General features: G+C 40.4%; 1 protein-coding gene across 1 annotated transcript in view; it reads left to right on the top strand.

Annotated features, from left to right (window-relative positions):
- SPTBN5 (spectrin beta, non-erythrocytic 5) overlaps nt 1-12,591 on the top strand; it is a 90,856-nt gene extending 78,265 nt beyond the window's left edge. The window contains exons 56-67 of the mRNA XM_041459965.1: nt 1,009-1,164; nt 1,646-1,863; nt 3,846-4,035; nt 4,838-5,014; nt 5,955-6,059; nt 7,042-7,668; nt 8,637-8,708; nt 10,263-10,349; nt 10,753-10,844; nt 11,014-11,099; nt 11,582-11,717; nt 12,300-12,591. Of these exons, the coding sequence (XP_041315899.1) occupies nt 1,009-1,164; nt 1,646-1,863; nt 3,846-4,035; nt 4,838-5,014; nt 5,955-6,059; nt 7,042-7,668; nt 8,637-8,708; nt 10,263-10,349; nt 10,753-10,844; nt 11,014-11,099; nt 11,582-11,717; nt 12,300-12,474 (2,121 nt within the window). The 3' untranslated portion in view covers nt 12,475-12,591. The remainder of the gene's footprint in view (nt 1-1,008; nt 1,165-1,645; nt 1,864-3,845; nt 4,036-4,837; nt 5,015-5,954; nt 6,060-7,041; nt 7,669-8,636; nt 8,709-10,262; nt 10,350-10,752; nt 10,845-11,013; nt 11,100-11,581; nt 11,718-12,299) is intronic.
- Nucleotides 12,592-13,021: the final 430 nt, after the last annotated feature.

Here is a 13,021-nt window from a genome sequence, read left to right on the forward strand (position 1 = left end):
CATTTTTTCTAGACTCATTTCCCTTTATAGCCACTGCTTACCCTGATGTTCCTGGCAAGGCTAATACTTGAAAGATGCTTATCAGCTCCGGGTAATTGTTTTCCTTAATTCACTTCTAACTCCAGTTTCCTGAAAAACAAAGCCAGTCCAACAGTTTACCACCACTAACAGGAGTCTGGCTCTGCCACTTATCAGTCTCTTTATGGAACTACTTATGTAACAGATCACTTAACATGATCAAAATTCTCCAGGATTTTTGCTAGGTTAATGTCTTGAAATCAAAGAAGGCATATGGAAGAGAATGTGAAGGAGGACACAGAGCCAACCCCCCACCTTTAGGCAGCAGTTGGGTGTTAAATCTGCTCACTCCCTCTCAGGAAACTGCAGTCACAGATATGTATGGAAAAGCAGAGGTGACACACAGAACTCAACATTTTTGTTTGTTTTGAGGAGAATATAAAACATCAGATGTGCTCAATCCTTTTTTTCACTACTATTGCCTGACCTGTTGCTTATGAGGTAGCTCTAGACCATATTTTCTGTTAGCAGAAATAAATGCATGACAATTGTTACTGTAGAGTTTGACTATAAACTAGTATTAGAATATTTTTTTAATCCTCTCATTTCAGAAAAGCATTATTTTTGCTCAATTCCTTATATTTTCACTCTTTGCAGTGTGGACTTTATTCCAAGAAGTATTTCAAGACAACCTCTGTGGTGTAGAGAGCTACTTTTTGAGGGCAATTCATGCTCTCCATTTTGATCATTCTTCTTATGCAGGGATAAATTGCTCTTTAGAGACATCTGTTTCTTTCCATTGTCCAACAGAACTTGGTTAATTAGGTTGACACCTCACTTTCAGGTGACTTACTGGGGAAGATGTTTCATTCCCTCTCAAAATCCCCAGTGATTTTGTACTGCATTATGACATATTAGGCTTACCTTTTTTCATGTTGTAGACACGAAATGCTGTAATTTAATTACCATTAAATTACTTTGTTATTCCAGAACCTAAGAGCAGCCCGTCAAGTTCACCAGTATGACCACGATGTGGATGAAGTAAAGGGCTGGATGCAGGAGAAAGAGGCAGTGGTGGATATAGAAGATTATGGGTATGATCTTCCAGGTGTACAGACACTTCTCAGCCATCTTGAGGGAGTAGAGGTAAGAGGATCTGTGATGAAGCAGTAGCAGAAAAGCACAGATGGAAAAAAAAAGGTGACTGATTCTTGACTGATGCCTCTTAAGGGCCTTACAAGACAAATTTATTGCACCCTTAAATATTCTTTGTGCCTCAGAGAAGAGGGCCTTTTCCTCCTGTTTTTAACATTGGGATATTATATTAATTATGCTTTTGCTTTGAAGGATGAACTTCTCTTCTAAAATCTGTTATTATAATTGCAAAGGTGTCAGCTGAACCATAGGAAACTTCAGCTCCACATTTACCAAAATAATCTGTCTCATGTCTAAAGAAGTTTCTTTTATGTTTGATGATGAACAAGGCATTAAAGGAAAACTGAGAAGCATTCATATTTCCAGCCTCTGTACAGCCAGAGGGTAGAAAATACATTCATTATCATTAAATCCACTTTTGATAGAACTGAGTAGTGACTTGGTCTTACAATCCATTCTGTCTCCATTGCAGAGAGATCTAGGAGTGATCATGAAAGAGCTGGAACGAATTCGAGGAGACGCTTGGCACCTCAGCCGCACATACCCTCAAGTTAAGGAAAACATCATGGAGAGACTCACAGATGTGGATGAGTGCTGGGAAAACCTGGACAAAAAGTTTCTGGAGAGGAAGGCAAGACTGAACCAGGCAGAACAAGTCCAGCTCTACTTCAATGACTGCAGGGAGCTGATGTATGTATTGGCCCCTTGAGTTTGGCAGTGGGCCTTATTTCTTTCCCATATAGGATTTCCTAAATTATAGTTGTTAGTTATTTGATTCCTGCCCCAGGTCCTCTGCAGCTTGCTTTCAAATCTCTTTGAACAATAATCCATGGCATCTCCTCAACAGCACTTCACATAATTTACCAGATATCAGAGGTGACCATGATGCCTCAGTACAATGTGCGTGACAAAGACACTTATTTTAGACTAATTCCTAGACAGTCCTTAAACAGTCCCCGGGACGGTTATCCATCCCTGTGAATAAATTTGGTAGTTTCACAATTTCAGTTGAAAATACTGTTGATTCTGTAGGAAGGTAGGGTTAGATAGTGAAGTAATTGGTACACCTGCATAGACATGAGTGCCCCTTTTTCTCAAAGCAGCTGCATTCAAGATAATCTCCTAGAATAAGTAATGGAAAAGTTCACCTATAACAGGAGTAGAAATACAAAGACAGTGGAATGGTTACCACTGACTATTGGACATTTACTATGCTAAGGGATAGATCCTGAGCTCAGGTAAATAATGAGTAAGTTTGTGCCAATTGAGGGTTACGGAGTAGAAAATGTTTCTTAAAAAATATCTATCAATATGTTTCTTTCCATGAGTGCTTTGTGCACATGAAGTACTTTCTTGTGTGGTCCTTTACAATGTATAAAAATACTGTTAAACTGTGTAGTCTAGACAATTGCACTTGGTTCTTTCTGAGGATTTGAACGCACAATGCTTTGGTGCAGATCTACATCTTTATTTTTAATAGGCTATGTATGGAAACAGCACTGGGAATATTATAAATCCCCCAGATGTTTGAGTAAACCTTCACCAAAGTATTTGCATATTGCTATGGTTTAACCCCCCATTCAGCAGCTAAGAACTTCCACAGCCAAACCACTCACTCCCCCAGGTTCCCAGTGGGATGGGGAGGAGAATCAGAAATTAAAAACAAGCAAACAAACAAAAAAACCAACACATTTGTTGAGATAAGAACACTCCAGTAACTGGGAAAAAAAAAAAAAAAGTAAAATATAATAATACTAATAATGAATTTATTCTTCTTTTTTTAAAAAAAGGAAAGTAACCCTCCCAGAAACTATTGATGCACAATACAATTGCTCACCACCCACTCACTCAGCTGTTGAGGCGAACTCTCCGTGTGTGGAGACACGAGGCTTGACTCCATTTCAGAAGGCTGATTTATTATGTTAAATATTATATTAAAATGCTACATTAAGACTATACTAAAGAACAGAGAGATCAGAAGGCTACAACAAGAAGAGAACAGAATAGAATAACAAAATCCTGTGACTGCTCACAGCCTTAGCACAGGTGGCTGTGATTGGTCATCAATGGAAAACGATCCACATGGACCAATCACAGATGCACCTGTTGCATTCCACAGCAGCAGATAGTTATTGTTTACGTTTCTCTTCTGAAGCTCCTCAGCTTCTCAGGAGAGGAAAAATCCCAGCAAAGGATTTTTCATAATATCATAACTACACCCAGCCTGTCCCTAAGCAGCCATTGGTCCCTCCTGGCCATCTCCCCCAGTTTACATACTGGGTATGATGTTCTATGGGATGGAGTATCCCTTTGCCCCGTTCAGGTCAGCTGTCCTGGCTCTGTTTCCCCCTGCCCGGCTGTTTGTGCACCTCCTCACTGGGAGAGCCTGGGAAACTGAGAAGTCCCTGGCTCAGGGTAAGCACTACTCAGCAACAGCCAAAACAACAGTGTGCTGTCAACGTTATTCTCATACTGAATCCAAAACTCAGCATTGTACCAGTTACTAAGAATAGAATTAACTCTATCCCATGCAAAATCAGGACAATATTAATATCTTTTGTGAACAAATAAAAGTCTGTATACATGTATCCACAGCCATGGGATGTGTGCATTCCCAAATGTCCAGCAGACTCAGATTCCTTCCCTTTTTACCCTTTGTCCCTGTTCTGTAGGGCCTGGGCCAACGAGATGCATGCTCTGGTGATATCTGAGGAGCTGGCAAACGATGTCCTGGGAGCGGAGCTGCTCATCAAGCGCCACGAGGAATACAAGCGCGAGATAGAGAAGCAGTGGCTGAAATATGAAGAAATGCAGCGGGCAGGAGGTGACCTGATGAAGAAGGGACATTTCATGTCTGAAGAGGTGTGTTGAAGAGTTAAATATTTCACAAACAAGAGTGAACAAAGAGATGAAACAGACAGGAAGTGCAGCTTTGTCTCTCAGAACAGAAGGGCTAAATGGGACAATCAGGTTCTTTACTATTAAAAGTTACATTTTTTATGTGACACACAGAGAAAGAAAACTCATTTTACAGTTCTTGTGCTACATTACAATGCAATTGCTTTGCATTGCTGATGTCCCTGAGCTCACCAGAAGAGATGTAATTCTTCAGAAATGTCCAAAGGGGCAAGAATGTAAAAATTTCTGTGATTCTGTTATCTGTGCATCTTTAGACTTTGCCCAAAACACTGTCTGTAGATCCAGAGATCACACCATTGAAAACATCTTCAGAATTCATGCAAGATCACATTACTTCTTTTGTAGAAAGAACAAGAAAACTTTCATAGTTGAAGTCTCTCCATTATTGCCTTGCCATAAATGCATGTATTTGTTGAACCTCCTGGTTCTCACTAGTTTTATAGCACAAGACGCCTGGATATAAAGTTTCATCTTGGGAAATCATATGGCAGAATATTTGTCATAACAGTATGTGGAATATGCCTAAAGTTGTATTATCTAGCCACACAACTTACATGCTAAATTAATTCAAGTAGAAAAAAAGAGGATTTGGACATCTTTTCTAAATTATGCTAACACCACAAAATTATCTAGAGATCATCTTCTAAATCATGAAGGCAGATTGGTGACTGCCAGATAGTTGACTGTCATGTGAAAGTCTGATTGGATTTTTCAACTCCTGGCATTACAAATATTGTTTTTCTAGATTGAAGAAAAACTGTTAGAGCTGTCTGAGCTGATGAAGAAGGTAAAGGAGAGCTGGGACATGAGGAAAGTGTTATATGAAGAAAACTGGGAGATCCAATTGCTCCGCAGAGAGCTTGAACAAGCAGAAGCGTGGCTGGCTGCCAAGGAGAGCTTTCTTTCAGACCCATCCTATGGGGTGAGTAACAACCCTGCAGCACTACTGAGCACTCTGTCCTCTTAGCATTTGCAGAGGCTGGCTCATGGACCAGCTCAGGCCTCAAATTAATCACAGTCTCAACAGCAATGCACCCTTGAGATTAGAAAGGGCAGGAGCTCTGTCCTCTTGCAGAAGTGAGCCCAGAACAGTTGCTGCATTTGACATGGTGATGGGCTCCTGGAAGTGGTGGCTTCCAGCAGGTGGTGGAAGTCTTGGAAGAATTCCAGATCATTTTTTGAAATAACTTGCAGAAGGTTCAACCTTCCTTGTATTGCTTGAATCCCTGTTTCAAAAGGAAAAAGGGTTTATCCTCATCTTGTAGGGGAAAAAAAGGGGGCTTTTCCCACCTTGTTCTTCCCATTAAGTGGCAGAATGTTTTACACAGGCACTTTTATAGCTAGCTTGTTAAAATTTCTTTTTAAACACCAGCATCCATATTTTTGTTTTGCTGGGTTTTTTTTTTTCTCAATGTTGACTGTCTTCTGATAATTTATAAGACTGGAAAACAAAGCCATGAACTTGGGTGTCAGAAAGAGGACATGAAAGAAGTCTCAGATGCATTTGTTGTAGGGCAGGAACAAACTCTGTGTCTGGCAAAAGCCAGAATCCAAGTACTCAATCTGCACATAAGCAGTTATAGCTGGGAGCCATGGTACTACATGGCCTTGCAGAAAAGAGAAGGCTGGTATTTCAGCCCTTTTTCTCCTGCAGAGCAAACAGACTGCAAGATACAGACCTTTTTTTAAAATGTAAATTCAGATTTTTTTCATACACAAACGAAAAAGTTCAGACATCCAGTTACAAAACTTTCAGAACCCTCACTTGGCTATATAGAATGGATCAATCTGAAAATCTTAGGTATAATCTCTTCTGATAGACTTGATTTTGGACTTCTGTATGTGGCAATTTTTCCATTCAGGATTCAGTGTCTGAAGTAGAGGAATTATTGAAGAAACATCATGATTTTGAGAAGATGCTTGCAGCACAGGAAGAGAAATTTGCTCAGCTCAGCAGGAAAACTAAGGTGAGCAGTAGAAGGCTGATGAGCTGTGCATGAAACAAGATGATGTGGGTCATTGATTGCTTGAATGTCACTCTGTGTAAGAGATGGGGTAAATGAGAAACCAAAGCTGAAATATTTCAGACATAGCAAGGTCTATACATGGAGCAAAAGAGACCAACTGATGAAAAAGCTGTAGGGGAGAAGTGGAAATTTTCTTCTGCCAGGACCAGCAAACAGGGTGTGAGAAACAGGATGATCCCTTGCTACACAGATGGAGAGATTTTGCTTCACTCAGGATTTCAGGGAGCTGGAGCCACCTGAAAGTGACAGGATAGCAAAGGGCTGAAAATAAATGGAGACCAATGCACAGATAGGCCTTTTTCCTTCTGGCTTAAGATTTTTACAAAGGATTGTGTTAAATATCAAAGATATTCAGTGAGTCTCTCAGATTCTCTTTCATTGTGGGGGAGGTTTTTAAAATTATTTCCCTGAAATAACCAGAAAAACATAGTGGTTGTGTTTGACTATAGGCTGAAAATTAATATGTCTTTTGTTCAGTGAATTGCAAATTGGCTAAGTGAAGGGACAAAGGCCCCTCCCTCTGAAATTTTCCACAAGAACAGCCCTGGATACTCAGTGTTCTTACAGAAAACTTAAAGAAGCAGTGACACAAGAGAAAGAGCACAGTTTCTCCTTAGCTTATTTAAAAAAAAAATATATATCAGCCTCCAGAGAACTTAGTAAGGGCAGAATTCACCATACTTGAGATTAACTGCCACTAGTATTCATGATTTGGACAACAAAATAATGTTTAGCACATGGCAATTAGATTCAGATCTAACTCTAAAAATGCCAGTGGAAGTACAGACCTTAAGATTCAGTGCCAGAAGACAGTTTATTTGGAAAACTGTTCCTGCTTAAAATAAAATAAAAAAAATCTTAGGTAAGTATTCATGAATGCATGAAGGTGATTTTAAAAAAAATTAATACTGCTGTCCTACAGAGAGAGATGAATCTTCTGAAACAAGTGGACACAGAAGAGAGTGAGCAGAAGGATAAAGGCAAAGTTGTTCGGGTTCCATCTCTGAGAAGAAAACCATCTGACAAAAGGAATGCACCACCAAAAGTGACAGAGACAAAGAGCACCACGCCGCTGCCACCTGTGCCCGCACACAGCGTGTCCTGGAGGGTCCCACTTGAAACTATTTTCTCCCCCATTGAAAAATCTCCAACAAGGTTCCAAGAATTCACTTCCTCAGAAGTCCCTGAAGTGCAGAGCAGCAACAAAACAGAAATGAAAGCTGAGAGAAGGCTTGGTGAGATTATCACTCCAGCTACACCAAAGGCGGTGGGCCCACAGGCTGCGCCTTTGGAAAGTCGCAGTTCTTTAGGCTCTCCTTTATCTCCTACTCCTATAAGCCAGCAACACAGCAGCAATTTGTCAGAATCACAAGCCACAGACCACATATCTCCTCAGGAAAAAGGTTCCATAGGCTCTTCTTTCTCCAGCCTGCAGACCAAACCAACAGCAACACCAGCCGGCGTTGAGCCTGGACAAAGGTCACTAGATAACTCACCTAACTTCCTGCTGTCTAGCTCCTCTTGGGAGAGATTTAAGAATACGTCTTCGGTAAGTCCCAGGAATTTCTGGTTCTCTCCTCACAAAACCAGTACCCGTGCTAGTTAAAGTAAGGCAATAAGAGGAAGTTCTGTCTGAAAGTCACAAGAGCACCATACAGTGGCATTCTGGTGGATACACTCCTGGATTCAAACAAGAAGCATTTTATATGTCTTTGCAATTCAAACACCTTCCACAAACACAGTTGACTTAAGCAACTATGTGCAGCTTAAAATTATTTTAAATTTAGTAAGCTTTATAACCTATGTCTTAACAACTATATTGGTTTCTGTCTTTCTTTTCCTGAACTAGAGGCAATTCCTGCTGCTGAACACTCAGCAGAGCACTTAAAAACAGATGGTGTCTCACAAAGAGGATGATTTACCTACAGCCTCTGAGTGAGGTGGCAGTGCTTAGTGTCCCCTCTGTTCAGAAGTCAGAGAGAGGCAGGACTTCATGGCACATTTGTCAAAGAGCTGACCAGGTGCAACACTAGAACCAACAACTCCTGTTTGCTCACCCTGGCAGGAAATTCACTGTTAACTCATTGGCAGATAAAATTGTTTCCTTTTGCTTCTCTGCTTTTGAGAGGAGCATGCTTGTCACCTACCCAAGTGTACCAGTACAACACTATACATTGGTGTAACTCAGTAATTGTGGAGGTGGTATGAAAAACTGGAACAATTTGAGTTGTAGAATGCATGCAATAATATAAAAATAATATTAGTTAATTAACACACTAAGAGAAAATTCCATAAGTAAATTGTTTGAGAAGGATTTGAATTCTCTTCTTTTAGGTGGTCTGTCAAAAATACAATTGCAACCTAGTGAGGATTTCAAGCTGTGCTGTCAATGTAAAGGCTAGAGGAACCAGAGATCAGTTTCTTTGCATGAAGTTTACCTAAAAAATACCTTCAGAAATTTAACATAGGCCTAAAGGCCATTTTAAAGTTAAGTAGCAATGTTCTTGTATGTCTCAGGTTTCTGCAAGTCTCCAGAACATGGAGGGTTTCCTAGAGAAGAGAGACCAGCTCCTTCCACGAAGACAACAGGTAGAAATAAATACCATCACTCTGGGTTATTTCATTGCTCCTTGAGTTATAGTCCAGATCTGCTCTGACTTCTTCAGGAAAAGCTCCTGCTGAAGAGGAGCTCAGTAGTGTGGGTTTGCTTCAGCTATCCCTAAAATGCATGAGAAAGTGTCCACTGGCTTGGGTAGTACTTGATCTCTCAGAGAAAGAGACAATGGAATTTTTGCCTGGCATGGGAATCACACAGAACAGGATCTGTCTACAGTTAATGAATTTATAAACCAGAGTCTAGACTGTATGAACATGTTAATTACAGTTTCCTAATAATAAACAATATAGCAACTGTTTCAATATTTCAACTGAATTAGGGGGAAAAAACCCAAATGAAACAACCCAAAAAAAAAAAAAAAACCCCACAACAACAAAAAAAACCCCACCATACCACAAAAAACCCTAGAGCTTTATGATCCTGTAACAGCTTGTGATAGTTTGTCAGCAGTGGAAGCCCTCAGTCTCATGCTCCCAATATTTGTAATTTCTAACTGTGCCAGAACAGAATTAAGGTTCTGCTTATCTTTGAAGAATTGGTTTGTTAAATACAGGTTTGAATGAAAGCGAAATCTGAATGCTTATCCTGGGAAATAATATTGCTTCAAAGCAGTAGCCTAATGATCATGACAGGCCAGGAAATTTTCTACTATTCACCACCAATCTACAGACATCCATTCTTGCTGAGTGTTTGCACATAAACAAGTTGTCTCGGATTATTTGTCCCATAGAATATTTCCTCTGAAATTTTTAACCTGAAAGACCTCTTTCAAAAGGTGAATCTGGTATGGACTCCATCTTCTGGAAGAGAAATTTAGTTTTTCTTCACTTCTGGGCACACAGAATTTAGTGTTCAGAGATACTGAACTTCCATACCACCCAACAAGAAAAGCTCTGACTTAACCTTCCTCAGAACTGTTTCCTTCCTTTTCTCTGAATGACCAAATTGTCAGCTTTATCCTGGCATAACAAAATATGAATATAAGTTAAGGATCCTTTATCAAGAAGAGTCTCATGGCACTAGGCTAAGTTTCTATGGTACATAGTTGGGCTTGGAAACAGCTGCTACTTTTGCACATTGCTCAGTAGCATTCCACTGGGGTTAGTTTAGTAAATGAAGAAGAATTCAGCAGCCACATTAGATAGTAACACTTGATAAAATTAGCCTGTGACCAGCAGGCAGGGGCTGGTGTTCCAGCTGGGGAAAAAAGTGGAGTTTTAGTGGCTAAAAATTAGACAGAACTTTGATTATCCATCTTCAGCAATGTTACTGACCACATAGTGTAGAGCCTGCTTGAACCAGATTAGGTCATTGTTCAGTTTTGATTCATAGAGACCCTTTCTTGAATCACTCACACAGAAACCATAGCAGGTCCTGTTTTTCTAAGAGATAACAATGACTGAACTTCTGTGATCATAATATCAACAGATCCTGGCTCCCTGTGGAAGCTGCATGTGAAAGATTTCACTACTCCTATAAAATATATACTTCACAACTGAATTTTATTACCTTTTATATTCATGTAGCCACAGTCAAGGTCGTGGAAATCCTTCTATGTAAAACTTGATGGATTAAAGCTTGATTTCTACAATGATGACAAAGAAGCAACTAAGGTAATTTAATTTTTTAATCTTACTAGCAAACTTTTTGTCTACATATATAAAAATGAATTTTAAAATGTCACCTTTGGTTTGGGGCTGGGGTGATCTGTTCCCTTTCAAATGTGAGCTGAGTGAAAATTCAGCAATTATTCAACTGATACAACTGAAAACAGACTGATAAGCTTACAGAAATTTTCAAAGGTACTTCTTTTAAGGCATATCTTATTCAAGTATTGCCTTCAAGATACAATGCAATTGTCCATGGTTCTCTGTGGTTCGCCCTATTCAGTGATCCTAGAATTAAAGTTAGAAGCATAAAGAGATGGGTGTGTAGTCTGCCTGCAGGTTGGCATGGAATTGAATCCTAGCAGAAAGGACATAGAAGAAATTTTGTTTTAATTTTATCCCCCTTCAGAAAATATCCACAGTCCTGTCCCTAAGCATTTCTGGAGCCAGATGTGAGAGGCTGGTGAATTACACCAGGAAGGAGAACGCCTTCATGCTGCGGTGAGTCTTACGGAGAAGGGCACAAATAAAAGCCTGTGCAGCTCCCTGTCCACAGTCACCCAAGGCTGTATGTTGTTAGGAGGCATAACTGGAGTGTCTCACACTCACAAGCACAGAAGGTATAAGGCAAAACTGACTAGAATTCACCTTTCCCTATCCTTATTTACAGGCTGAGAGATGGGGCAGAGTATTTCCTTGCAGCACCTTCTCAGACACTGATGGAGGACTGGCTGCAATCACTACAGAATAATATAGGTATGTTCTCATTTCCTTCAAGAAGGAGCTGTGCTTTTAGCAAGTGATGGTAAGAGAAAGAGAAGAGGAGAGAATGACAAGATGTCCTTAGTTTGGAGCATTTTGAGCCATCCTTTTTGTCTCTTGTTAGAAAGCAATACACAAGTCACCTGCTACCTGTGACGTAGTGACCTGGCAGGGCAGTGTCCAGGGTGACCTGCAAAGCAGTTTTTCAGTTGTACTGTGGCCAACATCAGGTTATTCTCTGCTATGGGTGTGGTATCTGTCCTTTTATTAAGGAGCTGCTTTGGATCTTGATCAACAGCTTTTCTTCTGAATCTAGATCTCTTCTGGACATCTCTCTAATAGTGGCTTACTGGGAAGGAAGCCATAGCATAATTATAACTATGATGGTCAGAGAAAATTGTTATGGACCCAGACGTGGCAAACTCTACCTCTAATGTTACTTTTTCTTTGGTTGTTGGTTTTTTTTTACTCTGTAGGACATGGTAACAGATCCCATTCTACAGTGATGGCACAAACTTTCATTTCAAACACAGAGACCTCCCAGAAAAGAGTGTGGGATTTTCCAGACAGGGACTCTGCTGAAAGACTAAGCAGCAAAAGCTCACTCCTGAGGTATGGGCTCTGTGCTGCAAAGCAGAACAGATGTCATTGCTGTTGGTGCTCAGGTAGCAGCCACCTACAAAGAGTCTGCCCTGAGGTCAAACAGTCCTGCTCCTCTGTCACCAATGTCACAAAAATAATGCAGCCAGCAGGAGCAAGGCAATGATTGCCCCCCTGTACGTGGCACTGGTGAGGCAACGCCTTGAGTGCTTTGCTCAGTTCTGGACTGCTCACTTCAGGAAAGCTGGATCGTGTCCAGAGGAGAGCAATGAAGATGGAGAAGGGTGTGCAGAACACGTCCTACCAGGAGAGGCTGAGGGAGTGGGGTTGTTGAGACTGGGGGAAGGAGGCTCAGGGGAGACACAGGCAAGGAGAAGACAACTACAGCCAAATTCAGAAACCTGGCCTGTTTAAATAATTTTTCTTGCATTTGGAGTCTGTACAAACCTTACAGGCTGTGATGTGAAATCCTAGTTCCGCAGCTGGGCAGACTTTTGCTGCTAAGCTAGGCACTTAATGAGTCCTTACATATATAGAAAGACTTAAACTCCTCTAGATTATACCTGATTTTCTGATGATGCAATTTGTTTGTAGGAGAACACCTTCCTTCAAAATCAAACCAGAGAGAGAGTCTGCAGAATTTTCCAGAGATTTTAAGGAAGATGGACCTACAGTGACACAAGCCACAATCACTACCCTAAGCCTAGAACAAAGTGGAAATAAAACAAAACGGCTTCCCTCTCTACTAAAAGGAGGAAGAGAAAAATGACATTTGCCTCAATGAACTCCAGACAATTATAACTTAACTCAGCCCTCTTGAAATGTATTAATATATTTTAAATTAATAATTTCCCTCTGAACTTTTAAAATTATGTATTTAATCTCATAAAATCTTTAAATATAATTAATCAGGATTGCATCTGGTATACCTTTGTGTGTACAATGACTTTGTCATTTGCCATTATTACCCAGTGTTATCTACTCCAAGGTATTAAACCAAAGGGCAGGGGGACCTTTAAGCCAGACTGCTCACATGAAATGATTCTGTGAGACAGGAATGGGGAGCAGTGAGCAGAGCATGAGGTGCATCTGTGAGTTAACCACAGCCATGTGCAAGTAGATTTGCAGATACCAACAGAATAGATTTATGAGGCTTGGGTGGTCTGTGCAGCCAAAGATAATGTTATATACTTCCTACAGCACTTTGTGGTCTCCACAGTCTTTTTTACAACACATTAACCAACCATTCTCTATTTGCCAATTCTTTCTGGATGAAGCTACCAGGAAAAAAAAAGTCCTGCAGTGTTACTCATTTT

Source organism: Pyrgilauda ruficollis, unplaced genomic scaffold (assembly GCF_017590135.1).
Source record: "Pyrgilauda ruficollis isolate IOZ18807 unplaced genomic scaffold, ASM1759013v1 scaffold14, whole genome shotgun sequence".
NCBI classification, from domain to species: Eukaryota; Metazoa; Chordata; class Aves; order Passeriformes; family Passeridae; genus Pyrgilauda; species Pyrgilauda ruficollis.